The 27,842-nt window shown below is 39.6% G+C and overlaps 1 protein-coding gene across 24 annotated transcripts in view; it reads left to right on the forward strand.

The window, feature by feature from the left end:
• The window catches only part of MICAL3 (microtubule associated monooxygenase, calponin and LIM domain containing 3), a 182,566-nt gene that overhangs the window by 67,472 nt on the left and 87,252 nt on the right, over positions 1–27,842 (forward strand). For 18 of the 24 annotated variants that reach the window (XR_008974746.1, XM_057428063.1, XM_057428045.1 and 15 more), the window contains exons 2-17: positions 6,156–6,531; positions 13,795–14,002; positions 15,536–15,652; positions 16,329–16,430; positions 16,942–17,097; positions 17,657–17,757; positions 18,434–18,691; positions 19,254–19,369; positions 20,649–20,775; positions 21,260–21,353; positions 22,504–22,651; positions 23,836–24,032; positions 24,925–25,037; positions 25,539–25,601; positions 26,309–26,482; positions 27,530–27,622. Coding sequence is in view for 22 of the 24 variants with exons in the window: in XM_057428063.1 (XP_057284046.1) it covers positions 6,268–6,531; positions 13,795–14,002; positions 15,536–15,652; positions 16,329–16,430; positions 16,942–17,097; positions 17,657–17,757; positions 18,434–18,691; positions 19,254–19,369; positions 20,649–20,775; positions 21,260–21,353; positions 22,504–22,651; positions 23,836–24,032; positions 24,925–25,037; positions 25,539–25,601; positions 26,309–26,482; positions 27,530–27,622 (2,331 nt within the window). In the remaining 2 variants the exon portion in view is untranslated. Of the gene's footprint in view, positions 1–6,155; positions 6,532–13,794; positions 14,003–15,535; positions 15,653–16,328; positions 16,431–16,916; positions 17,105–17,656; positions 17,758–18,433; positions 18,692–19,253; positions 19,370–20,648; positions 20,776–21,259; positions 21,354–22,503; positions 22,652–23,835; positions 24,033–24,924; positions 25,039–25,538; positions 25,602–26,308; positions 26,483–27,529; positions 27,623–27,842 lie in introns of those variants that run through there. The other 6 variants (XM_057428061.1, XM_057428068.1, XM_057428062.1 and 3 more) reach the window with 3 other exon arrangements.

The following is a 27,842-nucleotide window of genomic DNA, read 5'->3' on the forward strand; positions in this document are numbered from 1 at the left end:
AAATTCCTAGTTGGGTCAGAACGACGTTCTCATTCTCTAAGGTTCCGTTAAGCTTTTCTGAAAACCTCCTTTTCCTGTGGTGTAGCATATTGGCTCAGAAAGGTGAATCATTCCATGTGCTGTATGAAATCACAAGCTGTAGATCTTGCTGTGCTAAGGCGACCGATTTGTTTGGTCCCTGTTTTAAAGTCACAGAAATAAAGTTTTGTGAAAGTGTCATTCCAGTGATTTTATTTTATTTTTTTTTTTTTAGGGGGTTTTATGGTTATTTTGTTTGTTTGTTTGTTTGTTTTTTTTGCATAACCACTTTCCTCGGGTTATTTGATAGTGTTTGAAGATCTCTGGGTAAGTCCAGCTTGTAAAACTGGGTGGGAACTAACTTTAGGCTGGGTTTCTATTTTGAAATATAAGGAACAGCTTCAAACCACTTCAGATGAGGGATTGCCATTCAGTCTTTTTGTCCTGTTAAGTGGTGGAGTGAGAAGCCTCCATGTGCTTCAGTCTGGTAGTGAAGTCACTTTTACCTACTGAGGAGGGATTGTACGCTTACCTTAGGAGTGGTATATGTGTTGCTCATCAGAAAATACAGTCCGACTGCCTGCATGTTTGAGATACAGTCTTATGCGAGATGTTTGTAGACTGAAGGCTTCCTATATTGAAACAGCTGGATTTGTGTTTTGAGGACTTGTGTTTTCTCAGGAGGCTGTGTAGGAGATGCGTGGGTTTTACCACCCAGATGACAAGTGGAGCCTTTGCTGTCTAATGGGAGTGTTGCTCGTATGACTTGCTGTGTCAATGGCCACAGTCCATAAAGTTCATTGTTAGTTTTGATTCTAGTGGGATGTAGTAGTTTTTACCATTGGAATCAAAGCACATTTACTACTCTGAGAAGTAAATTTTTCTTTTGATGTGCATGTTGAGTACTGTGTGCTTCTTTACAGCACAGTGACAGTCTCAAGCTATAAAGAATGTCCCCAGCTTCCTAAACATACCTAAACATACTCGCCCCAGCTGGTGGGTTGGTGCTAGTTGCATAGGGATCACTGCATTGGTTATTGGCCACCCAGTATGAAGATCTGTGCTGTAAAGGGATCTCCCTAGTATGTGTCTGTATCGGGCATTTAACGTAGTGGTGATTCTTGAAACTTGTATTCCAACACAACAGCTACCCTTATCATCTTATAAGGGGGCAGCTACTTGTTCCTTAGTATAATTTCCTTTTGTTCTTTTCTTCCAAAAAAAAGAGATGATCAGTTTCTTGGTCTTTTACGTTGGTGTTCATTCAGTGTAGGGACTCTGCTGCGATCAAAGAGTTGTGTATGACAGAGCAGCAGAATATATTTGTTGAATTCATAGAGATAAAAGGTTTTATTTTGTAGGTTTAATGTTTTCAGCAGCTCGTTGTGGCACTTAAGAGCATAACATCAACAACATGCACAGTTTTCTTGAGTACCTGGGTATGAATTTGGGACGCAAAATATTATCTGTAATTGCTTCTGTATGTGTATGTTTCCATGTTCTTGGATATAATCTGTATTCTTTTGAAATCATTACTGGATTGTGGTTTTCTTGATGAGAGAATTCCATGAACTGTTTGTATGTGTGCCTTTATCTTCTCCTTGAGAATAGATTCTTGTATTAGCAACCAAGTTCATATTTGGTCTGCTTCTCCCACTTTTGTCCTAGCTTGGGAGGGAGGGTAGAGACAGGAAAGAGATAGAGACCCAGGAGACTCCCATATGGTGAGCAGAAGCCCACCAGATCAGATTGGACAAGAATGTTAAAATACAAACATCTTTTTGCCAGTGTATTTGAGTGTTGAATTTTATGAATGGGGGCAGATCTAAATTCCATCTTAAACCATACCGTGGACAGTGCTGGTGGGTCGTGTCTGTCCCCTGTCTTCCCCCCCCGCCCCCGTACAAAAGGAAGCGGCAAACAATGGCAGCCACACCTTTGTCTTCCTGCTTTTACATTCTTTGTCTGCATGATACAGAGCTAAAATAATTGACAGTTCACATTTTAGCTTTTCTTATCAAAATTGTCCTTTTTTTGCCATGTGTTCCACAGTCTCGCCACTGCCCTGAAGTTGCACTTATTGATACCCATGATCACTTAGAAGGACATGAACACATTGTAGCCAAGGCTATCCTTTAGTTTTAGCTAAAAGTAAAATAAATCAAATCCTGGAAATGAAAGCAGACATTTTCATCTGTTGGAATAAAGACTTCTTTTAGTGTGGCTTCCTAAAGAAGGGAGGCTTATGGGGTTGAGCCATTTGTCCATCTGCTTTTCAGTTCATCCTTAATTTTTGAACAATATCATCCAGATTTGACAGGGAATAAAAATCTCAAAGGTTGTTGGTTTCCTACAAGAAAACTGATGGCTGGGTGGAGGAGAGAGACAAAAATAGGTGTCCCCACTGTTTGCAGCATAATCTTAATCATCTGTGCTTAGGCTTTTCCTAACCAAGTTGTAAGTGTGTACTGACTGCCTAGGTACTGCAGTAACCTCAGAGTTTCCAGAGCGTGATACTGAGCATCACTCGGGCAGAAGCTGAGGGGCCATGAAAAGGAGACAAAGGGCATAGGGAATGTTTCTGGGGAACTGAGAATTTTAGGGAAAGGATGAAATCAATGGGAAATTTGGGCTATTGGAGCTATAAGTAGTTTTATGAGTGATGGACCAACTTGCTTTCAGATTCCATACAGTACTGCTGCAGTTTGTTGATCTCTGACTTCTTTTGTCTGTCAAGGGTAGATCTATGGTGTTTGCCTGGCTGTGAAATAACAAGAACGGAAAAAACCATTTACATTGTGCTCAGAGAAACTCGGCATTTGAAAGTAGAGCTGTACAGTTACTTTGGCAATGTTTTATTCACCCAAAATGCTGTTTTAAGCTAGACAGGACAAGCTGTGAATTTAGATGGAATTAACCCAATAGTTTCTGCCAGGGAAAAAACAGAGAACAATGCTGGAAAATACACTTCCATAATATTTTGTTTTTCCAGGCACAAGTCATTAGTTGAATGAGCACTTTTAACAAAATCAGGATGGAAAATGTGTGTGGGTGGGTGGTGGTGTGTGTGACCCCTATGGGGGGGGGGGCTATTTGCCTGGAATGTAGGAGCTCTGCATTTGCAGCACTTTCTGCAGGAACATGAATTTGTACAACCAAATTCATTACGTGAATCACTTGCAAAATCTCTTCCTATCTTTTGCATTTGACAGAAGTAAGGCATTGGACTTGTACATGCATTTGGTAAAATATTCATATTCCTGCATCTGTGGTGACTGTGGGAAGGAACCACCACCTGGAATTATTCATTGCCTGTGTCTTCAGTTTGCGTTGGTTTCAAAGAAAACTTGTCCTGGGCAAGTGCTGGAGGTCTTGAGCGTACTTGCAGTCATGAGTCAGTGACAACCTCATGCTATTATTGTAAATAGCAACATGAACACTGTTCTTGCATGCTTTTTTTTTTCATGGCCTTTGTCTTTCTCTCCCAATGCTCCAGCCAAGGAATTTACAGAGCTTCTGAGTCAGCAATCAGCTGCCTCGAGACAAAACATGCTGGATACTGCAGGCTTGCAGAATAGCCAGTAAGGCACACAAATACCCTGGATACCTGGCAAATAAATCTTGCCTGCCCTTGCTTTCCTCCTGTAATTTCCATGTTCTCTGACATGTTGCTCACGGGTTCCAAGCGCTTTGGGTGTTTACATCAGGAATGCAGAGTTATGGGGAGGGACTTGCTGTGGTGACTGAAGCCTCAGTATTTGACCTGTGGGCATAACTGACTTCACAGCCTGTGTGAAACGGGTTGTTGGCAGAACTGCTGTATTAATGTGCCGCTTGGGTTGTGCTGCATAAAATTACCTGCTTTTGCAGGTTTGTTTCTTGGCTTGGCAAACCTTGTACACAAAGCAGGAAGTTCCTAGAATGAAAGTAGGCTGGATTTTAACTACGGGATCTTTCTTGAGCAGTGCAGAAAGAGTGCTTCTTCACGTCTTTGAAAAAGTGCAATAGAAGCAAGAGTAAGAAATAAAACCTATGTTGTACTTACATCTAGATATATCAGTAATGGACTGCAGACTAACAGCCTTAAATTGCCACTCCACTTAATTTAGGTCATATAACTTCAATTTTTTTCTTTCCTTAGGAAGTGTCAGTCACCTGAAGCACTGGTATAAAGTGAGTGTTTGGGTGGTAGTGGAGTGCAAGATGTGGAGGAAACACAAAGTGGTATTAAACTTTAAGGGTTGTGGTGATTGAGGCATGTAGTGTAATAAAAACACAATAAAATACCTACAGCTTAATACATCACACTGAATTTGCTCCTTCAGTGTAAGAGCTGATATATTGGAGCTCTTTATAACATTCCTAAGAGCAGAAGAGGAGATACAGGCACAGTGTCTTAGACCTCTCCTGAAGTGCAGTGGTTACCCTGAGCTGCAAGTCTGAAGCAAGTTTCCAGCTTCACAAGAGTGAAGTTAAGATTAAAAATAAGGAAAGTAGTTTCATCCTGCTTAGTGAGCAGTACTGATATGGACATGGCATCGCTATCAGCCAGTTAGAAAACCAGCTTCATGTGTCCTGAGGTATCTGAGGCAGTTGTCCTAATAAAGTCAGAATCGTACTCTCCGGTATAACCCATTGTTGTACTGTGGTTTCTGTAAGAAATATTATTTTTAATAACAAACAATTTACGGCTGTATATAGTGGTTTCCAGGCCTCCTTTGCTATTTCTAAACATAAGCAATAAATACCTTGTTAGGTTGAAATGCAGGAGTGCCCAAATAAACTGCTGCAGAACTGTTATGCAGGAGGGGAAGAGACATGAGCTGTAATGTTTTACTTGGCTTTCTGTCTGCTGAGAGCAGGAAAAGAGCTGGTGAGAATCTAAAAGGTTTTATCCAAGTCTGCATGTTTCCCTTTTTCTTGCCTTAATACCCTTTGCAAAAAAAGCCCCAACAAAGGACAAAAAGCAACTCAAATGCTTTCATTTCCATAGTTCCCACATACGTTCCCATGCAGCCCGCCTAACTGAAGGCAAACATAAGTGCTCTTTCTTTGAGAGCAGAGTCTTATGTATAAGAGAAAGAAAGAGGTTTATTATATATGAGAGAGAGGGAGAGAAAGTATCTATTCTTCAAACAAAATCTGCTATTTGTGACACAGTTCTGTAGGTCTTCAGGCTGCTTCTGAGGGATCCCAGAAAAGCAACTGAGACTAACAGACCTTCTCTTAGCATATTTAATCTGCTGAGGATCCCAACTGCCACCTAAAACTTTGTAGGGACCTGCTTATTGAAAGAAGTTGAAAGCCACAGAATAGAGGAGGCACTCTGAGAATCTCACAAGAATCAGCCACATTTCACTCTAACACTGCTTATTACCAACAGGAATACATGCACAGGCTCTAGGTAAGACAGATGCGTATACTGCTTGATGCAACACAAATAGGTTTGGGTTTTTTTTTCCTTTCTTCAGTCTTGACATCTTTTCTTAACTTTGATTGCTCTCAGCAGGTTTAAATTCTTCCTAGTGTTGCAGAAACCATCACTGGGTTTGTTGTGTCACTGTACAAAAGCAGTGTTTGCAAGGGCTGCAATGGAGGTATCCGCTTGTGCCGTACCAACCTTTTTTCTCTTCTCTTTTATCATGAGCAAAGACACATGTTCTTTTAGGATGAAAGAGCCAAAACTTATTTTACTGGTGGAAAACGAACTGCTTTATACTTTGTGGTGGTAGTGTTTTTTAAGACAAGCATGTAACCTTTACTGTGGTGTTACCACAGTGACTGTTACAGTAGTAAGTCTGCATATTTATTTTTTTTAAACATCCACCTGTTTCCAGCCATCGCACAACATCTGCCAGTTTAACTTCTCTGTTGTTCATGTGAAATCAGTTCAGATGAAACTGTCTAGGGACTGGCTCAGGTTAAAGCATTTTGTGATTTAACAGAGGTGGCATCCTCTTCTGTCTGAGGTTCAGTGAGCTTCAGAAGGCTCTGCTTCAGTCAGCGTGGGTAGGTTTGACTGACTTAGGGCTGATGTGTTACTAGTTCCTGAGAATCTGGGCTCTCAGTTCAGCAGGCTTAGAAAAAATTTTGAAAAAAAAAAAAGCAGGCTCAGTTACATCTTTTTTATTTTATAGGTTAATAATGCTCATAAACCAGAGGTGAAAGTGGCTCAGCAGACCAACATCGGGAAATCTGGCACACTGGAAGACAGCAGCTGCCCCTCAGGGCAGCTGCCAAGTGTGAAGCATGGAGGAAAGTAAGAATGAGAAGGTGAACCAGGCTCACGTTCTCTTTGACAGATTTGTCCAGGCTTCAACCTGCAAGGGGACTCTTAAGGCTTTCCAAGAGCTCTGCGACTACCTAGAACTAAAGCCCAAGGACTATCGTTCTTTCTACCACAAACTCAAGTCCAAGCTCAATTACTGGAAAGCCAAAGCCTTGTGGGCAAAATTGGATAAAAGAGGCAGCCATAAGGACTATAAGAAGGGGAAAGCATGCGCCAACACGAAGGTAAGAGATCTGTTCACAGTCGTCAAGACAACTATTACCCCATTTGTCTCTGGAGTACACAATGTCTTGATGTAGAAAGATGTTTGATTGGTGCCAGTATAATCAGTGTAAGATATGGGAATGCTCTCACACATGCTATTTATAATATAGTCGTGATTTGTTAGCACTTGACTTTTTTTTTGCTACTACCAGATTTGACTGCCAGCCTGAATAGGGGAGGTTAAATGGAAATTCTTGGGAATGACCAAAATGTTTGTAATTCAGTGGGAAGCAGCCTGCAAGTTTCAATGTTTTACGTTTCTATGGCATTAATACTACAGATGCCTGGAAAATCTTAATTGGTAAACCTTGAATCTTGGTAGGCTTTTCTTTTTATTTTTCCTTTTTTTTTTTTTTTTACTAGACAATAACAGGCATATGAAAATTGCTGTTGGAATCTAGGTACAAAATATGTGTGTTTGGAAATTCCCAACTTTAATTTGAAAATTCTCATGACTCTCTCAAGAAACGAGAACTTTCCTGCCAGTTTGGCAAAGTACTCTATTTTCTATTAAAAAGGCAGTCACTTGTATTCCGTGTTCAGAGAAGAAAAAAAATGCTGTGGAAACTTGTATCAGTTCCTTTTAACAGATTGGTATGTGTGGTATTTACTGCAGCAGTTCCTGCTTTTACGTACACACCCTACTTTTTTCTTTAACCAGGATTATTGTGGGCTGGTATTTATGTGCTGCACCCTTGTTGGACTGCATGTTATGAACTTATTTATTTGTTTTGTTGTAACTGAAAGCAGTTCTTTATATCATTCATAAAAATGTGAATGGAATAGGTTATTTCTGCAAATAATCATACACTCTTTTAAAAAAGGAAAATGGTATGGGATATGATAAAATTAGAACAGGATTCTGGCCACCTCCATTGAAGACAACAAATGCTGCTTCTTCTCTTGAATATTCATCCTTAGGAGAAGGAAGTATCTTAATAGGAGGAATTAATGACTAATTCCTTAATAGAAAACTGAGGGGGGGAATATATCCTGTTTCAGTTCTGCCAGTCATTTCAGATCTGTTTACTGAAGTTTAGTTTCTAGCTAGATATTAGAACCTTAAGTTAGTTTCTTGATTGTTTATTCTGTTGGACTTCCTGGTGGCTATTTTCATATGGATGGTGGTATTTGTTATTGACTACAATAACACTTGGAAAAATCAGTAATGGGCCAAGGTGCACTTGTTCTACGTCTTGTAAAGATAACACTTTCCTCAAAGTTTACAGTGGGTACATCAGATGAAAGGTAACAGTGCATATAGATTAACTTGGAAAACATTACAACAGTTGGGCACCTCTGGTAATCACAGTGGGCAGTAGCTGCAACACTGCAGAAGTCCAGCCACTGTTAAGGTTTATGGTTTTCAGACAGGATAAGAAAAGAAGGGCTTACAGGAAGTTAAATGTAGTGATTTTTGTCTACATTTAGGAATAAACTTTCTGAGCACTATGTGAACATCATGGAGACAAATTCAAAACTCTTTTCCTGAAAACTGACTGCACTTTTTTATTCATTGTATTGAGGAATTTATTTTGAATGAAATGTGATGGGTACAACTGAAATAGGGTGTTAAAGGCTGTGAAATGAAGGCAGGTGGCTTGTGTTTTAATAAGAAGGAGACTCAGAAAGCTCTGAAAGAATGTAGAGGTATTTTAACTTATTTGAAGTAATAAACCAAAAGAATGATTTTTGCATCTGGGCTCTGAATGTATCTTAGTGGGCAAGACTGTGTTTGCTACCACTGAAGAAAAGGTTGCTTTGATAATACAGATGCAACATGAAAGAAGAGATTTAATGGAAAAATGAGTGATTTGGGTAGTGCTTGATTACGAGGACATTATAAAAAAATTAATAAAAAAGGAGAAGATATGAGTGGAGGTTTGACACCCAGCTACAAAAGAGAATAAAGGAAAAGAGGGAGAGGAATGGAGGCAAGCCAGAGAGTAATTTGCCAGTCTTTCTATGAAGCTGTTGGTGAGATGCTGTATAGAAACACAAGTAAAAAGGGTGGATGGTGAATAAATTAAAGGTAGCATCCTCCTCTGCCTCAATCCAGAAATATATAGGACTGTGGATTTGGGATTCACGCCATCTTGAGTAGTGAAATTAATATCAGAGAGAAAGTGATATTTGGTTAAAATATACTTATTAGCATGTGTTAAAAAATATATGCCTGTGATAATAAATATTTTTGTATATGTAAACTTTGTTGAAATCTTTAATGTAAATAAATTATAAATATATGTATTCTTTATGTATTTTTCACATATGCTTCTGTTAATTACTCGTTTCCTATCCTAGTAGTGTCTGCCATTAAGTTTATATGTAATTCTGAAGAGATAATCATAACTATTCAAAATAGAAGCCTTTTGTAAAACTGAATAATACTTTATCTAGGAAACTAGCTCACTTAGTTTTATATTCGTAATGTTTAAAGTAATTTGTAAAACACTGATTAAAAATACAAACATTTAAGTGGGCATGTGGAGGTGATAGGATTTAAAATAAGGATTAAGATTTTACCTGTGTTATCAGAACAGAATTCAGTCATTTCTTTAGGAAGCTCAGCCTCTCTACACTTGAACATTATACCAGTTTTGAAGTTTGCATTCTCTGTAGCATACCCCTTATCTGCCCATTTAAAAATCAGTCAGGGATGAAGTGCTGTGACTGGTGTTGGGCAGTTAGTGCCTCACATGGCCAGCGTCCAAATTAACCAGAGTTCCGATAGTCAGCATTCATGAAAGCAAGGCTTGGATGTGATGGGCTGTTCAAATGTAAATAGTTACAAATGGTGCTCTCTCTTCATCGGTTATACAGAGATTACAGGATTTCAGTTTGCATTTAATGTTCCATTACCATGGTGGTGTTACTGGAAACTTCATATAATCGGTCTGAGAGATCTTGAGCAAGAAGTGTTTCTTGAGGGGTGAGACAGTTTTAGTGCATGAAGTTGCAGCGGTTGTTCGTTGTCATTGCAGGAAAGGGAACAAGGAGCAACAGAAGCTGTTGCCTTTATTTACTTGGCTGTACTTGACATCCCATGTAGTTACTGCTGCCTGTGCGAGTATCAGAAGTAGGTTTCTGTGAGAGATCTGCAGCTGGAAGAAGCGCGAAGAAGGTGGAAAAGGGTGGAAAAGGGTGCAGAATCTTCCATTTTTAATTGTGCTTAAATCTCACTGTGTTTTATAACAACATAATTAATAGTTTTGTGGTGCTTAAAAAAGGCAACTTTTACCATGAGTTATTTCACTGAGTATCGCATATTTTTCATCAGGGGTCTTGAACATAACCTGCATGTTGTTTACCACATCCTTGTGTGTGGGGAAGGTTGTAGAGGAAAAAAATATTTACATTTCTGTGACAAAATTGCAGGCAAATAATTTATAATTTGATTATGCAGCCATGAGTTTGAATAGGCTGATTTTAGTACAATTCCTTTGCTGTTGTGTACTGCATCATATCTACTTCATATGAGTAAAGTCATCAGAAGAATTAAAATCACTCAGCTCAGTGAGATCTTGTGGCTTATGGAACCCAGTCTCTTTGAAAATTGTAGCTGTCAGACAAGCAAAATTGCTACCTGTAAAAATGATACACTCAGCTCATTTTCTTAAAAGTTAAAAAAAAGAAAGATGTAAGTGGTGTTTGAGAGTTATACTTACCTATAAAGAAAGCAATATTAAGTTGGAAGAATATATTAGATCTTAATTGATGATCCTCTTTAACAAATGGTAAGTTGGGACACATGTTCAATATGCAAGTCTATTTAGGAATTTAATAGCTCAGTGGTTGGGCTTGCCTTTTCTCCCGTATGCCTTCAGGTTGCTGAACCTACTAAAGAAGCAGTGCTGTTATACTACCCTTCCCTTTCCTCAGGGCTTGGATCTTTGCCCTCAGATGTACGTGACATCTCATACAGTAGCCATACTTTGAATTCACGTGTCAGTTGTTATGTTGTCACTGCTGTAACTGGACTGTTTTATTCATCATTCAGACTTCATATTTGCAGTTTCACATAATTTGCAAAATTTATTCCCCAGAAATAAAACTGGTGCAAATGTGGCAACCTGTAAAAACTGGCATTTGGGAATGACCAACAAAGAAAGAGCTTTGCTTTGGAACAGGCTGATTATCAGAAGGTTGGGTTCTGATTAAGTTTTAGCGTACTTCAGATTTTCTCAGAGCTTTGCTGTCCAGCCATAAGGGTATTTAAGGATCTGGAAAATACTCACATGGCAGCAGCTGTCGCCACTGTAGCAAGGTCTTTATTCTGGTGGTCTGTTTTATAGAATCATAGAATATTTAGGGATGGAAAGGACCTTAAGATCATCTAGTTCCAACCCCCCTCCCATGGGCAGAGACACCTCACACTAAACCATATCACCCAAGGCTTCGTCCAACCTGGTCTGGAACACTGCCAGGGATGGAGCATTCGCAAACTCCCTGGGCAACCCGTTCCAGTGCCTCACCACCCTAACAGGAAAGAATTTCCTCCTTATATCCAACTTAAACTTTCCCTGTTTAAGTTTTAACCCGTTCCCCCTTGTCCTGTCTCTACAGTCTCTAATGAAGAGTCCCTCCTCAGCATCCCTATAGGCCCCCTTCAGATACTGGAAGGCTGCTATGAGGTCTCCACGCAGCCTTCTCTTCTCTAGGCTGAGCAGCCCTAACTTCCTCAGCCTGTCCTCATACGGGAGGTGCTCCAGTCCCCTGATCATCCTCGTGGCCCTTCTCTGGACTTGTTCCAACAGTTCCATGTCTTTTTTATGTTGAGGATACCAGAACTGCACACAATACTCCAAGTGAGGTCTCACAAGAGCAGAGTAGAGGGGCAGGATCACCTCCTTCGGCCTGCTGGCCACGCTCCTTTTGATGCGGCCCAGGAGACGGTCGGTTGGCTTTCTGGGCTGCAAGCACACACTGCTGACTCATGTTCATATACTCAATAGAAACGAAAGTACAAAAATGGTATAACAGAATAGACTGGTACTATATTCCTGTGAATGCACATACCCATTCCAGCTTGCTTTGTGGATCTCAGTTTTTGTGGGTAAGAAGTGTCAACTGACTATCTTGGCTTTTTTATCTTAAAAGTAATGATCTTGCTGTACACTTTGTTTCTCTGACTCTGTATGTTTACATTCTGAGGTTGTTTAATAGCCTCTGATAGTGTTTGTGGGTAGAGTGGAAAAAGATAGGAGATGAAAGTCCTTTGATATGACAAATGTTCAGTTGGAGAAAACATTTTGATAAAAGTTATCTAGTCACACAAAGTTTGTAGTTACATTATTTTTGCTTTCCTGAGGTTTTCCTTTGCTGCCATAGAAGCACCAGTGTAGGCGTAAGTTAGATGCTCTGACTTAACTCCTGACTGTGCTACTCTAAATGATGACATTTATAAAAATATTAGCATCTCATGTATTTATCTGACATAGCCATTGCTATGCTTCTCACTGGTGATGAGGAATTTTTACTATTCATAGAATCATAGAATAGTTAGGGTTGGGAAGGACCTTAAGATCATCTAGTTCCAACCCCCAGCCATGGACAGGAACACCTCACACTAAACCATATCACCCAAGGCTTCGTCCAACCTGGTCTTGAACACTGCCAGGAATGAAGCATTCACAACCTCCCTGGGCAACCCATTCCAGTGCCTCACCACCCTAACAGGAAAGAATTTCCTCCTTGCATCCAATCTAAACTTCCCCTGTTTAAGTTTTAACCCGTTACCCCTTGTCCTGTCACTACAGTCCCTAATGAAGAGTCCCTCCCCAGCATCCCTATGGGCCCCCTTCAGATACTGGAAGGCTGCTATGAGGTCTCCACGCAGCCTTCTCTTCTCCAGGCTGAGCAGCCCCAACTTCCTCAGCCTGTCTTCATACGGGAGGTGCACCAGTCCCCTGATCATCCTCGTGGCCCTTCTCTGGACTTGTTCCAACAGTTCCATTCCTTTTTATGTTGAGGACACCAGAACTGCACACAATACTCCAGGTGAGGTCTCACAAGAGCAGAGTAGAGGGGCAGGATCACCTCCTTCGGCCTGCTGGCCACGCTCCTTTTGATGCAGCCCAGGATACGGTTGGCTTTCTGGGCTGCAAGCGCACACTGAAGCCGGCTCATGTTCATTTTCTCATCGACCAGCACCGATCTCTTCTCTGCCCAACCTGTAGCTGTGCCTGGGATTGCTCCGACCCAGGTGTAGGAGCTTGCACTTGCCATGGTTAAACTTCATGAGGCTGGCATCAGCCCACCTCACCAGCGTGTCGAGGTCCCTCTGGATGGCATTCCTTCCCTCCAGGGTATCAACCGAACCACACAGCTTGGTGTCATCGGCAAACTTGCTGAGGGCGCACTCAATCCCACTGTCCATGTCAGCGACAAAGGTGTTGAACAAGACCGGTCCCAACACCGATCCCTGAGGGACACCACTTGTTACTGGTCTCCAGCTGGACATTGAGCCATTGACCGCAACTCTTTGTGTGCGGCCATCCAGCCAGTTCTTTATCCACCGAGTGGTCCATCCATCAAATTGATGTCTCTCCAATTTAGAGACAAGGATGTCGTGTGGGACAGTGTTGAACGCTTTACACAAGTCCAGGTAGATGACATCAGCTGCTCTACCCCTGTCCATCAGTTCTGTAGCCCCATCATAGAAGGCCACCAAATTGGTCAGGCAGGATTTCCCCTTAGTGAAGCCATGCTGGCTGTCACCAAGCACCTTGTTGATTTTCATGTGCCTTAGCATGCCTTCCAGGAGAATCTGCTCCAAGATTTTGCCAGGCATTCCTGAAATTTTTCTCAAGAAAGGTCAGCTTAGTCTTTGGAAGATGAGAGATGGATGGAATCGGGGAGGGAGAAACCTTCAGAATTACTGCTGTTCCCCAGCTGCATACATAGCTTGGAGATTATGCCTTGGCAGCTCTTCTTAAAGCAAAGATTGCAAATGGGCAGTTTACCTGCCTGTTTCTTCAAACTTTGCTGCTGTGATATGCTTTATTTTCATGTTGTGGTTACAGCTTTTATGTATTAGTGGGAAAACATAGCAGGTAACAATGGAAGTACATGGTAGGTAGCAATGGAAAGACATGAACTTTCAGCTTATGTTGCAGACAAAGAGCACTTAGTCCAAAGAGCTGTGGATGCTTGGAACCTATGGTAAAAATGCCTGTTTCCTCCTAGGACTGTAAAGTTACTCTGTGCTGGTTGTTTTGCAGTGTCTGATAATTGGGGCTGGACCCTGTGGCCTTCGTACAGCCATTGACCTGTCGTTCCTGGGAGCCAAGGTGGTGGTCATAGAGAAGAGGGATGCCTTTTCCCGCAATAACGTGTTGCATTTGTGGCCATTCACCATACATGACTTGAGGGGTCTTGGCGCCAAAAAGTTTTATGGCAAGTTCTGTGCAGGATCCATAGACCATATCAGTAAGTACAGCTACTGCTAGACACAGCAGGACTTGTTCTTCACAGGGGAAAAGAAGGGGGGGGGCATGGGTTAACTCATTAAGATTTAGCCTGTGCCAGCTGTTGCTCTCAAGTCCTTATGGTACAGTTCTTTTTTGCAAAGCACAAATTACCTTTGCATTGTGCTTTTCAGCCTATACCTAGATATGAAAGAAATATGTTGTGTCATGAGATTTTAATAGATGTATTATCTGTTGTCTTTTATATCATTCCAAGGCATATATTTTTCCTACACTGAAAAATGGGTTTAAGATTCAAACATTTTTCTGTTTTTTTTTTTATTTAATGGCTAATTTTCCTGGTTTTGCTATTACATTCCTGCAGCTGCCACATTATTCTCTTGGCCTTTGTAATCAACTTGTAAAGAAGAAAAATGCTTTTGAACATTCTTGTGAATGTTGATGTGGAAAAAGGAGGAATTTTGGCTTTGTAAATTTTTGGAAGAGTGATGAAGATATTTTCAAGATCACTGTCATCTTATGAATAAGTTTTGATTAAATAGAGATTTACATATTAAAATTGAGAATAATTGTGATGATTCTCAAAATCTGCAAAATCAGTCTCCTTTGAAAGCTGAATGATTTGTTGGAGCAGGAGTTACTACTCAGTTTTTCTTTCAAGAATGGCATGGCACAGCCAGCTTTTGCTCACCAGTCTGTGTTCTCCACGGTGCTTAAAGTGACACATATGCACAGTTCTCCACTGTGCATAGAGTGGGAAGCATAAAATGACACAAACATAGTAGATAAGGTTTGATTTCTTGTCCAAAGCCAAACCTGCCCTGTTGTTGTTGTTGGCAATGAATAGTAAAACTGGAGTATCTGTGGAACTTGAGTCTTGCACTTTGCTTTTTCCCCTTCCTATTTCTTATCATTTTAATTTTTCCAGTACTTCATGCATGTAGTTGTGTTTTGTATCTTAGCACAGCTGAAATTTGGTGTTCAGGTGGAATGTTTTTTCTTTCATTATCTGAAATATGACAGCAAGTTGTCTTCCTTCAAATAAACAGAGTTTGCACACTGTCGTTTTCATATCCACTCCCTATCTTAACTAAAGAGGAAAGAGGCGGTGAAGAACTTAGTATGCCCTCACAGAGCCAGAGGTGTTAGATGAAGGTGCAGTTCAGTATTACAGCTAGGCTGATCAAATGGCTTGTTGCCACCTGTGACAAAAGTGCAGTCCTGCCGGTGCTCTCTTCCCTCCCTCTGCTGCAGTGCATGTTTGGTTTGTTTCCCTTGTTGCTGATTTGGCTACTGAAACATTTAAATAATAGTTAATCTGTATTATTTTAAAAGGACTGGGTTTTCAGCTGTATGGAAGTTTTTTGGCATGCTATGATATTACACACCAGTGCCGGCTGGCTGAAGTGCTGGGATCACAGTAGGGGAAAAAGAAAGTAGCAGCTGGCCTTACATCAGCTTGTCAGAAATGTCAGAGGCACGTGGACACTTGTGCTCTTTTCTTTTGCTTTTATTTATCTTCTGCTTTTTGCAGGTATCCGTCAGCTCCAGCTTATTCTTTTGAAGGTTGCCTTGATCTTGGGAATAGAGATCCATGTCAATGTGGAATTTCAAGGGCTTGTTTACCCTCCGGAGGATCAGGAGAATGAAAGCAAGTATCATTGAAATGGCCAGTAGAGAAAGGGGAAGTTATGGTAGGATACACAGACTCCTTAACTTATGACTTCAAGTCCTTACCTCATGCTCCATTAAAAAGAGTAATTATCAGTACACTTCGTGATTTTTCGTAGGATTTTTTTTCTAGTGACAAATCTGAATTAGTTACTGTATGAAACAAAATCACCTGAAGTACTACACCTAAGTAGACTAAGACATGGTAGGTCATAATTACTCCTAAAATACTTAAGCCTACTACACTTAGAAGAGACCTTTCTAAAACAACTCCTTTCCTTGCATTCACTAAAGATATTTTGTCAGTGAATGATCCTTGTTTTGCTTCTTGTATCTTTGTGAAATCTGTTCTCTGATTGCCATGGATGATGGTGGCTTCGTTATTTGTTTGGCATCCTATTAATTGAATAGATAGTAGAGAAGTCATAAAGGTTGTAGTGATACTTACAGGTAATAGTCAGGGGGGTTTACCAGGGGTGTCTCTGATTCACATAGAGTGACTGTGCAAGTCAGCAATAGCCCTGTCAACAGCAGTACCTGTCCTGCAGTGTATCTTTACTGACAATGTGAAGAAGGGATTATGGATACTAAGAAGTGGTTCTGTGTTTTTGTCCTATTATAAATGCTGTTTATATTAACTTGGAGTTTGTTAACAGGAATAGGTTGGCGTGCATTGGTCCACCCAAAAACCCATCCAGTATCTGAGTATGAGTTTGAAGTAATCATTGGAGGGGATGGCAGGAGGAACACGTTGGAAGGTAACGGTGTATCCATAATTCACTTTGAAATAGAATTTATTCTTAAATTAGTTAGAAGAAAAATGGCCTTTACCATCCCAATCAAAATGTGGAGAGACATTTGACTAATGAAAGGGAGATGCAAAGCCCATTAAAAGTCCATCTGTATCCGGCATGTGGTTGTCTTTTTTCCTGTTCTTATCCACTAGCAAAGGAATTACATGTTTTAACCTGGGTAATTTTGTCTTTATTTGAGTAGTGTTGTAGCTTTTACTTTTGAGAGTAGGAATTGAAGTGTTGAATATTGTTCTGTGTAGTAGAGAATTGTAATGTTTTTGGTGCAAGTTGCAATTTTTGGAAAAAAGGAGAGCTTTTTTATTTTTTTCTGATGAAGCTTTCTCTGTGGAGGAGTTATTAATTAACCAAATCCATTCCCTCTTTTTATTTTGTGAGGGCACTTGTCCTTGGCATGCTGAGCCTTCCCTGAAGGTGTGTTCTGTTTTTCAGCATTACTACTTTATCCTCCCCATAGGGTTTCGGCGAAAAGAATTCCGTGGTAAATTGGCAATTGCTATCACAGCTAACTTCATCAATCGTAACACCACAGCTGAAGCCAAAGTAGAAGAGATCAGCGGTGTGGCCTTCATATTCAACCAGAAGTTCTTCCAGGATTTGCGGGAAGCCACAGGTTTGCCAGCAATTGCCAGATTCCCAGTGAAAACTCTTTGGTTTTATTGTTGCAACTTTGTAACTTGGGTATCAAATGTAATCAATAAATGAACATTCTTGTGCAAGGAAACCAGTCATTGCTTTCTCTGAAATTTGACTTCCCATTTTTATGGCTGTTCTGTGCAGCTGTACAAAGCAGATGTGTGTCATTCAGATATGTGTCATTTTTGTTCAGGAGTGGTGGCCTTATTTCCCTGATAGTATTCAGGAAATCTGAACCCTAAATTGGAAAAGTCTGAATCTTGAGTTCAGCTTCTTGCACTCCACATCTGAATGCAAACTGTAATGACAGCTATATTTTAAAGAGGTAGCTATATACAGGTAAAATTGCTGGTTTTGGGGTTGTTGAAGATTCAGATTTTGAAGCCATCAAAAGCATGGGAGAAAGCTGCTTGGCATTCTCTCTTAGAGGCTTTCTAACGATGTACTTTCAATTCACTTTCTTCCAGTAGAGCTCTTGTGTTTTATGTAGCATGTAACTTGTCCCTTCACCACCGTGTCTTTTGTTCTGTCACAAGGTATTGACTTGGAGAACATTGTCTACTACAAAGATGATACGCACTACTTTGTCATGACTGCCAAAAAACAGAGCTTGCTGGAAAAAGGAGTGATACGGCATGTGGGTATTATCTTTTCCTATATTCTCTCTAAGATTTTTTGGAGCAATTTGCTTTCAGTATGCTGAAAGAAGGGAAAAATGCTGTTCTTCCACCATGTAGTGTTTTTATACAGGTGTATTTTAGAACAGAAATATGTGCTTAATGTGTGGTTAATGCCTGAAGTATTTTAAAACATCAGAAGAGTGTTACAAGACATATACTCTCCATTTTCTTTCTCTCTCTGTACATTTGGGGGTTTCATTCTTGTTAAGGTATGCTTAAACAGTATTTGATCATAGTTGAGCTTCCCTCATTTTATGGGAATGAACAAGCAGCAAGTGAAAAAAAAGTACTGGAAATTTACCTGTGTCTTATTCTGGTAGAAGCTGATTTAAAAGGAGTTTGGCTACAAACACATAAAGAAGGATTGGAGTCTTGTGCCTTTTGTCTAAAAAGTGTGTGATGAGAAATGCTTGTGAGTTTCTTAGCCCTTTCACAGTCAGAAATGCTTGCGAGATTGTTTTTGATTTACAGATTTTCCCTTGGAAGCATAAATATGGATAGAAATGAAAGAAATTAGAAGACAAACTTGTATCAGTGGATTTGTCAGCATTTTAATGCCAACTACTGTATATACCACCTTTAAAATAAACTTGTGGATTTGGCTATCTCACTTTACTTTTGTGGTTTTGGCAGGATTATGCTGACACAGAGTTGCTGCTCTCACGGGAGAATGTGGACCAGGAGGCTCTGCTAAACTATGCCAGAGAAGCAGCTGACTTCTCCACTAATCAGCAGCTGCCATCACTGGACTTCGCCATCAATCACTATGGTCAGCCAGATGTGGCCATGTTTGACTTCACGTGCATGTATGCATCAGAGAATGCAGCCCTGGTTCGAGAGCAGAATGGCCACCAGTTACTTGTGGCACTGGTTGGGGACAGTCTCTTAGAGGTTTGTGTTTTAAACTTATGTTTAACAGTAAATTGGAGTGTAAACACAAGCCATAGCACCTATGACTTGAAATATGTGTTGCCTGTAGGACAGTTACTGTAAGGGAAGCTGCTGTTTGAGGGAAGAGTGGAGTGTTGGGAAAACAGGATAATTAGGATGGTAATGTGCAAAGAAATGTGCAAAGATTGCTCTGAAGTTCTGTTTGTTTTATCTACTCCTCATTGGGATGATTAGGCTCTACAGAACTTACTGTAGACCTGTTAATAGGTTCCATTTTGTAGTTGGTAAAAAAGTACAGTCTTGAAGAGAAAGCTGTTAAGGCACTCCAGACTAGGAAGCGTTGGAAACAAAGGAATATGGGTTTTGTGGGGAGCTCATGGGCAGTTTGTCATACATCTGGCTTGTTCTAGCCCAGTGGGAGTAGACCTTTCAGCTAATTACTAAGCTATAGTTTACCAGCAGATTACCATCTGAATATATTCTAGATATTTGTTTAAAACTTTCCCTAATTGATGCTTTTTCTTTTTCTGCCTTTTTTTTTTTTTCTAAACTATAATATTAGCCATTTTGGCCAATGGGAACTGGAATAGCCAGGGGATTTTTGGCTGCAATGGACTCCGCTTGGATGGTACGAAGTTGGTCTCTTGGTGCTAGTCCTTTGGAAGTTCTCGCAGAGAGGTAATACAGCAAATCAGTACACTTTCAGTTGTAACCTAATCCTTCAACATCTCATCATTCATTTCAGTTTCTTCTAGTACAAATAGCTAGAATGGGAGATGGATTCTCACTATTTGTATGAGAATGGTTGTGGGTATAATTCAATTGAGGAAAAAATTTCCTAAGAAGGTGATAAACTGAAGTATGTTCATAGAGGAATAAGAAATGCTGCAGCTGTTCTTGGTTCTAGTTTTAAAAAGGATTAGCTGAAGAATCTTTTCTTGGTGCTTATTGGCATTGTGTGGAGGAAGTGAACCTGACTACTGTCACCATCGTTGCAATAGCAAACCAGATGAAGATAATAGGTGCCTTTAAAGTACCAGAGACAAAATTTTTATTCCATCTCCTATTATCTTATAAATATATTTAATGATGTTCTTCTAAGGAAGCTGTCACCTGCTTTTATTTCGTATTCTCCTAAATTGGTTGCTTTGTTTCATGTAAGCTAAACAACATCTTGTCTGTCTTTGGCGTATTGAGTTCTTGATGTTTTTGTCATCTTTGGTTGTGTGGTTTTTTTGGTGACCCAAAGTAATCTCTTAGAAATAAGAACTCGGGTAATTAAAAGGTAGGTTCGACTAGCTGTTGCTTTTACTTATTCTATCTTAAACATAAGCAACTGCAGCTTCAGCATCAAGAACCACAGTATAATTTTAAGAATTGCAAAAATGGCACAACAGATATTTAAAACTCCATTTGTTTGAATTTAAAAAAAATGAAGGTAACATATTTGGAGCCAGACTTCTATGACCTTTCCATTAGATGTTTTAAGAGACAGCATTAAGATCTTCCCTGAGCCTTCTCTTCTGCATGCTGAACAAACCAAGCTCCCTTGGCCTCTCCTCACAGGGAGAGTCCCCTTGGTGGCTATCTTCTTGAGTTGCTTCAGTGTCTAAATGTTCTTATCGTACTGGGGAACCCTTTCAGCTTACGCTTTTAATGTATTGTTTTCTTCCCCCCTTTTGATTTCTGGAGTTGTATTAAATTGCAGATCTTAATATATGGAATCTTTAGCTATCAGTGTCTGAAGTGATTGGATTTCTGATCTGAATGGTTGTATCTCCAGAATTCACTTAGCAGTGTTAGTAGTGATTCATGTCTTAAAACAAAACAAAAAACACAGACCTCCCCCAAACAAAGCAAAACCAAACACAAACAACCAAAACCACCACAAAACCTGAACCAAACCAATCAAGGCAAAACCAAAATATTTTTTTCCCTTTAATCTTGTTTTCCCAAGGGAAAGCATTTATAGGCTACTGCCTCAGACCACGCCTGAGAATGTGAGTAAAAACTTCAGCCATTACAGCATTGATCCTGCCACCCGGTATCCCAATATCAACGTCAACTTCTTGCGGCCCCAGCAGGTAACTGGATGAATGGTGCTTCTGAATGCTTGTAATCTGTGGTGTCTTTGCTTAAGTAAAGCTGTACTAATGTTTTGGGAACAGACCTGACGTTGCAGTGTAACGTGAAGGCAGTGAAAAGCGATCTGTCAGTCAAGAGTAGGCCTCTGTACTTCGTACAAACAAGTCCTGTTTTAGGAATTCTTGATTTTGAAAGCTTTAACCATGCTGTAATGATACATTTGTGTTTGTGTGCATGTGCATTTTTTGGTGATAATCTAGTATAGCAGTCTGTCATTGCAATTGTATCCGCTGAGCAGCAGTCAGCTAGACTGTTCAACACTGATGAGCTGATCGTTGTTATTCTGGGGTTCTTGGACTGGAGATTTCTGTTGCATAATAATTGTCTTCCTCCTTTGGGATGGCTCCTTGTTCTCTAGCTCTTTCTGTATGGACCTTGGGTGCGTGGCATGTTGGTAATTTTTAATTATTTCTGACATTTTAGGTACGCCACTTGTATAATACAGGAGACTTGAAAGACATCCACCTGGAAATAGAGAACTTTGTAAACTCCAGGACACCAAAGCTGACTCGAAATGGTAGGCATAGCTACTGTTCTATTCCTTTTGGTATTCTGGAGCTGGATCAGTGCAGCAACCATAGAGCAGCAGGGCTGTAGGGTATTATTTAACCAGGCTCTTGCAGTTTAGAAATTGTATCCAGCAGTTGTTTCATCAACATTCTGGTTTTACAATCTTTCAAGTTTCCACAAACGTGTAAATATATTTTGTTTATCTAATTTCGCTTGCTTAATAATGTGGTTAAATTTCTAAGCATATTTGCTTATACAAGTATTTCTTTTCACCTCCTTTGTCCTGTAACAATGTCCTTACTTAGAGTGCAAAAGCCTACCTTGAATTCACTCTAACAGGAAACTCAGAATTCGTACAAACATTATAGAAGGTGTTTCTCATGCAGTCTTTCATATTCATGCTTTCCTCAATCTCATCTCTTAGCTTAACCAAATGAAGCTCACTTTGCTTGCATTATTCTGAAAGTTAGATGTCTTGTGATAAGCATTTCAGTATCTGTCTACTTGTCCTGTACCCTGAAGGCTATGTTGAACTTTTTCTTCTGCATACCTTGCCTTTGGATGCCCAGATAGTGTTTGGGGACTCTCAGAATAGTGCTTTGCTTCTAAGCCTCCCTTTCACTGCTGAATAGCTGTGTAGTCTTTTGATTTGTTCTTTGCCCTGCAATTGCATCCCTTTAGGCTGTAATCTCATCAGATCTTGCAGTAGGGCAAGGTCAAAACAGGTCAGTGCTTTTAAAGGAAAGCTTTCAAGAGAAAAGAAAAAGTTGCAGAAGTACATTTGTAGTTCTTCCATTAGAAATAATATATCTGGGCTTTAGAGAGCATTGTGCTACTGTATATACTTTTGATCATATTTAATAAGCCTTTGCGACTGCTTTATAATTCCTGGGGCTCTGTAACAAGGACTAGGGTGAAAAGCCTGGCAAGTTATAGCTTAGGTAGTTTTTAGCAAATTAAAAATTTTCTTGGATCTAAAATGAATATAAATACAGTCTTTTAAAAAAATTAGAATTCTGTCCTGTGTTGCTTATTGCAGAATGAGATTGTTTGCATGAAGGTTTTATTTGTTGATTAGTGGGGCTTGTTGTATTTAGAATTCCTGGAAAAGACATTGTGCATTTCTACTTTAAAATGTGATTGATTTATTTTTACAGAGTCTGTAGCTCGCTCTAGTAAATTGCTCAGTTGGTGCCAGAGGCAGACTGATGGATATGCTGGTGTTAATGTGACAGATCTCACAATGTCATGGAAAAGTGGCCTAGCTTTGTGTGCCATTATCCACAGATACCGTCCAGACTTAATGTGAGTAGTAACTGTCTGTTTTGAATAACTGGGAAGGGCAGAACATTAGTGATATTTAGAAGTAATTGTATGGAGACTGAGGCAATACATGGAGAAATAGATGGAAATGAATTCACTTAGGCTTGATAGAAACTAATGTGACTCACCAGCAGAGTGGAAGGTCATAATAGGATGGGGAATATCAAGATAAATGTGTTATCGTTTTCCCTTCTGGATGATTAGGCAGAATTAAGCTTCAAATTGATATTGACTGGAAAGCATTACTGACTGACAGCTTTTTCCTCTGTGAAATTAGGTATAGTTCATAGTTTCTTGTGAAACTATGAGCTGCTGCTGTTTTTGGGAGTAGTGACCCACAGGCTAGAAAGATATTGCTACTGTTTGTATGCTAGCATGCTGGTATTGGGTAAATGAGAGGAATCCTCTTCCATGATACATGGGGTAAAACAGTGCCCATATTCTAGAATGGGAAAACACTGGCTGGAAGAAGTAACAGTAGCAAAGACTCCGGTACTTTAATTAAAGTCTGAAATGGCTTCAATTTCCCAAGAGGACAGTAGAAAAAGTAAGCACTAGAGCTGTATTTAAACACATAATCCAATGTAAAGCATGTTGAAAAAGGATGTGGTTATTGCCTTCCATGTGCACTGAATTACTTCTCTATTGGTTTACTTGAGCTATTCTTTTAGTAGCTATATAGCTTGCGAAGAGCTCAGGTAGCTTTTAAAATTATTTATGTAACTCTCTACAAGCTGTAGCTTTTTATATAGTTTTTATGCAGTTCTACAAGTTTTGGGAAAAGCCAGCAGATTGAAAATATGGATCTATCAAGAAAAAAGGGGGATAAAAGTGAAGACTTACATTCGTTCCAAGCACACAAAAGATTTAATGCAGGGGAAAATGCTACAGCTTTCCATTAAAGGAAGAAGTGAAGGTGTATTTCAGAGGCTAATAAGGTCTTTAAGAAGAAAAACCTGGGTTTGGAGAAGGAACAAAAAATGAAGAAAGAATTAATTTGAGCCAAAGTTCACCACAATTAAGTAGCATCAATTCTGCAATACAGAAAGATTGCTGGCAGATAAATTTGAGAGATCGGGGAGGGGGGAAGGAAATGGATCCCCAGATTCTTTTAGAGGTCTGTTTTCTACTTGATTCAGTGCATACCCTTTTTCTGTCCTTTGCAGAGACTTTGATTCTCTGGATGAGCACAATGTGGAGAAGAATAACCAGCTGGCCTTTGACATTGCTGAAAAAGAGTTTGGAATATGTCCCATTATGACTGGAAAGGAAATGGCATCTGTTGGAGAGCCAGATAAACTCTCGATGGTGATGTACCTCACACAGTTCTATGAGATGTTTAAAGACACCATCCCCTCCAGTGGTAAGGAGCTTGAGGCATGTCAGATTCAAAGATGGCTTCAGGGTGAACATGTGTGCTTCAGTTATCATGCTGCTTCTGCATGAGGTCATACTAGTCACTAATTTTACATTACAAGAAGTTGACTTCTTAGAGGTGCTAATAAATATGATGTTAGCAGCATCAGGAGGAGAAAAAAGAGTTAATACAAAGAACATCCTCAAAAGTTCTAAACTTGCTTCAGCAATATTAGATAACTTTTCTGCTTTTTTGCTGTTCTTAGGGCTTCATCTGTCTTAGCTTATGTGAGATGCCTTGCTAGTAGTTGCTTAATATTTAATTTCAAAACACTGGCTAAGTTTCATACCTCTTTACCATCTGTGAATGGTGAGACTAACTTCAGGCCAATGAGAAATGAAAGGTCTTTGATCAGAACAGAAAAATGTAATTGCCTGACACAAATCAGTATGGCCTACTTTTAAATATTAATAATGTTTCACAGCTTTACTATTGATGATCTTAGTTCAAGTATGTAATTCTGGTGGGGGAAAAAATGTTTTTAATAGCCTTTTAAAAATATAATATGTATCAGGTACTATTTCCAAAACTGAACTCTTTGTAAGAATACTGATGATCATGATGCTCTTTAAATATGAAAGTAAATAGGGTAAACAAACATAGTGTTTCTTCTGGATGGTTATAAACCCTGAAAGAAGAATTGATTTTGGCAAAACAAAAAAGCAGAGTAGCTGAGAAGGGTTGTAATTCTGGGCATTAAAATAATTTTGTACTAAGAATCTGTGAAAAGTGGTATGTTAAAAAAAATAATCAGCACGGCCTTCAGTTGTGTATTTAATAATAGCACCACAGAAAAGAATTTTTGGCATTCCCTTGTCCTGCCTTTTTTTGCTAACAGATAGTCTGGACTTGAATGCAGAAGAAAAAGCTGCCCTAATTGCCAGTACCAAATCGCCTATCTCTTTTCTCAGTAAACTGGGACAAAGCATCTCTCGAAAACGCACTCCAAAGGTAACCGTACCACAGTCTTGATACCACTTGTGTCTATTAGGCTGCTGTCCAAGTAAGTGGTATCAGAAGTGCACGTATAAGTGTGTGTTTACTGTGTGTTTACAAGAGGCCACGTGTTCATCAGCTTTCGGTATGTTGCAGCACACAACATTTTTAACTGCAGAATCACATCTGTAGTATGTATTCTTAATTAGTGGTATGTTTCAGTCTTAAAATCCCAGCCTTGTTATGGTATTTGGGAATATATTTTGTGTTGGAACATAACTTGTTACTCAGTTCCCAATTAGTTGAAAGTGTTCAAGAACGTACAGTTTTAAGGTAAGAATCTCTTAATGCAGATCAGGATAAAACTCTATTCTGAAACAAATGGAGAATGAGCCCAGAGAATTAATCAGTTGTATTGAAAAGCTTATTTAAGCATATTGTTGACATTTGTCTCAGGCTAGAAAGGTATAAGAGTCTTTATCTTTGGTGTTTGCTTATTTCTTTTTCCATTTTCAGGACAAAAAAGAAAAAGAACTGGATGGTGCAGGAAAGAGGAGAAAAACCAGCCAATCTGAGGATGTAAGTATTACAATGAAGAAGGTGTCAGGGAAGAGAACATATGGTAGGTTCTTTTTCCTACTTCAGTCCTTTCATTTTGTATCTCCAGACAGGGTTTATATAAGATTTTTTTTTTTTTAAATAAAAATTAATTCTTCAGCTGTTATGCTTTGTCATATCTGTAGTGTAAATATTTGACTGATGCTTATGAAAGAATAGTACATAACAACTGAAATGTTGCAGTTCCTTCATATTCTGTTTTTACTGCAGTTTATTTTGGTTTGATGAGAGGACACCAAGAATAAACCTTTCATTTAGTAAAGTAAAGCAGTATAGAGAGAAGCTTCATTCATATTTAAACTTTAGCCATGGTTAGTGCGAAAAGCAAATATGTCTAGTATGCCCCATAAGTCAGTCCTTTAGTTGAAATGTTTATAGCCAAATAGCTATAAATGAGTTAAAATTTAGTGTTTTGAGATGTCACCGAAGGTTTAGAGATATGCCTTTGCTTTATGTCAAGGGATTCATGGGAGTGTTTCAGCTGTGTTCTCTTTGGTTGGTAAGTGTATCAAATAAGGTTGAAAAGGTAAGGAAATTTTAACAGAACTTTTGATGACATGCCAAAAGAAACGGAAATGTGAGCTTTCAAGTGCAGACTAATAGATTTGTTTTCCACGTAGAGAGGAAAAGGTGATCTGGTTATATCTTTTGATACCACTGATTGTTAGGAGGACATACCACGGAGCTACAGAGAAGAAAGGCCCACACTGGTGAGCGCCCTGACGGAGAGGAGAATTGATGCTGCCATTGGGAATCAGAACAAAGTCAAGTCTATGGCAACCCAGCTGCTGGCCAAGTTTGAGGAGAACGCACCAGTGCAGTCCTCAAGCTTACGAAGACAGGTAGGAATTGAGGAGGAAAATAATGAATAATAAGATGCATTCCTTGAGACTGGATGCTAGTGACACTTCTCTGCTTCAAAGGCTTTCCTAGGGAAGCGTGAAGCTTTCTCAAAAAAGAAAAAGATAAAATTTAGGAGTATGGTCTGGAGAAGAACTTCCTTATAAGTCTATTTCTCTGTTATTGCCTGTCTTATGTAAGTTTTTTCACAAGCAGTTAGGTTTCTTTTATAACTACTATTGCCATTTAAAAGCTTTCTAGAAACATTCCACTCCCAGTGTTTAAGAATGATCATTTAATTTGATGTGAACTTTGTCATGCCATATCACATCTGTTTGTTCTTGTGAACTGTGGTTAAGTTTTGCATGTGCATGTAAATGCAGCAGGTAAATGCCTGGGAGATTCTTTGCAATCAGGATATTTCTGTAATTCGAAGTGATGCTTCTGGATAACTGCTGGTTATTCAGGATGGTATCTTGACTATTGCAACTGCAGGGTAGTTATCTTCAAAGTTAGATTGAGTCACTTCAAGCTACTGCCAGCAGTGCAGTGTCAGCCGTATAAGGCTCAGTATGGTTTGAAGACCTGAGTTCTTGCTCTGCTGCTTGGTTTGTCTTCATATCTTGTGCCAGGCTCTGTGCTGCCATGGCCAGACTGCGTGGGACCTGACCTTGCTACTTTAAAGCTCGGTCAAGTATGTCTGCGCTACACTGCACATCAGTGTTAGCAATACAACACAACCATAGAATGGTGGTGCTTCTCCTACTCTTTATCAGTCGGATGTTTCTCAGCTACTACATATGGCTGGAATAACCAGGCTGATTTGAAGAAACAACAAAGATAAAGAGAAGGAACAAAAATATGTGTGGTTTCCCATTTTTGCTTTTTTTCTTAATATTTTAGTTGCTAAATAAATTCTCCCCTACCCTTTTTTTTTCTTTAATGTTTGTCTGTCTTACTCTGTATCCCACTCCTTTGGCTTTTTTTGAGTTTCCTTTACTGTTTTATCTTTCCTCCTTGGTCCCATTTTCCCTACAACCTGCATGCAGCAACCTGTCCTGCCTTATCAAGAACGTGTTCACAACCAGCCATCCAGCAGACGAGAGCAGGGCCGTCTTGCTCCCATACCCCAGTGGAAACAGGTAAAGAAACCGATTATGAATACTGCACATTGCCTGCACCCAACACCAGCTATCACTGTCCTGTTTTTAAACCAGTCTTTCTCCAGCACCTTTTGTGAGTCTTATTTAAAATAATTTAGCTTTTGGTTAATAAGATCAACATCACTCTTTGGTAATGGTGCATGGCTTAATATTTCAAAAGCACTTAGGAAAATTTTCCCTGCCCTCTTCTCATAGTTCC

Source organism: Pezoporus wallicus, unplaced genomic scaffold, assembly GCF_028554395.1.
Source record: "Pezoporus wallicus isolate ANWC-B61680 ecotype Strahan unplaced genomic scaffold, APGP_CSIRO_Pwel_v1 contig_2908, whole genome shotgun sequence".
In the NCBI taxonomy this organism is placed as follows: Eukaryota; Metazoa; Chordata; class Aves; order Psittaciformes; family Psittacidae; genus Pezoporus; species Pezoporus wallicus.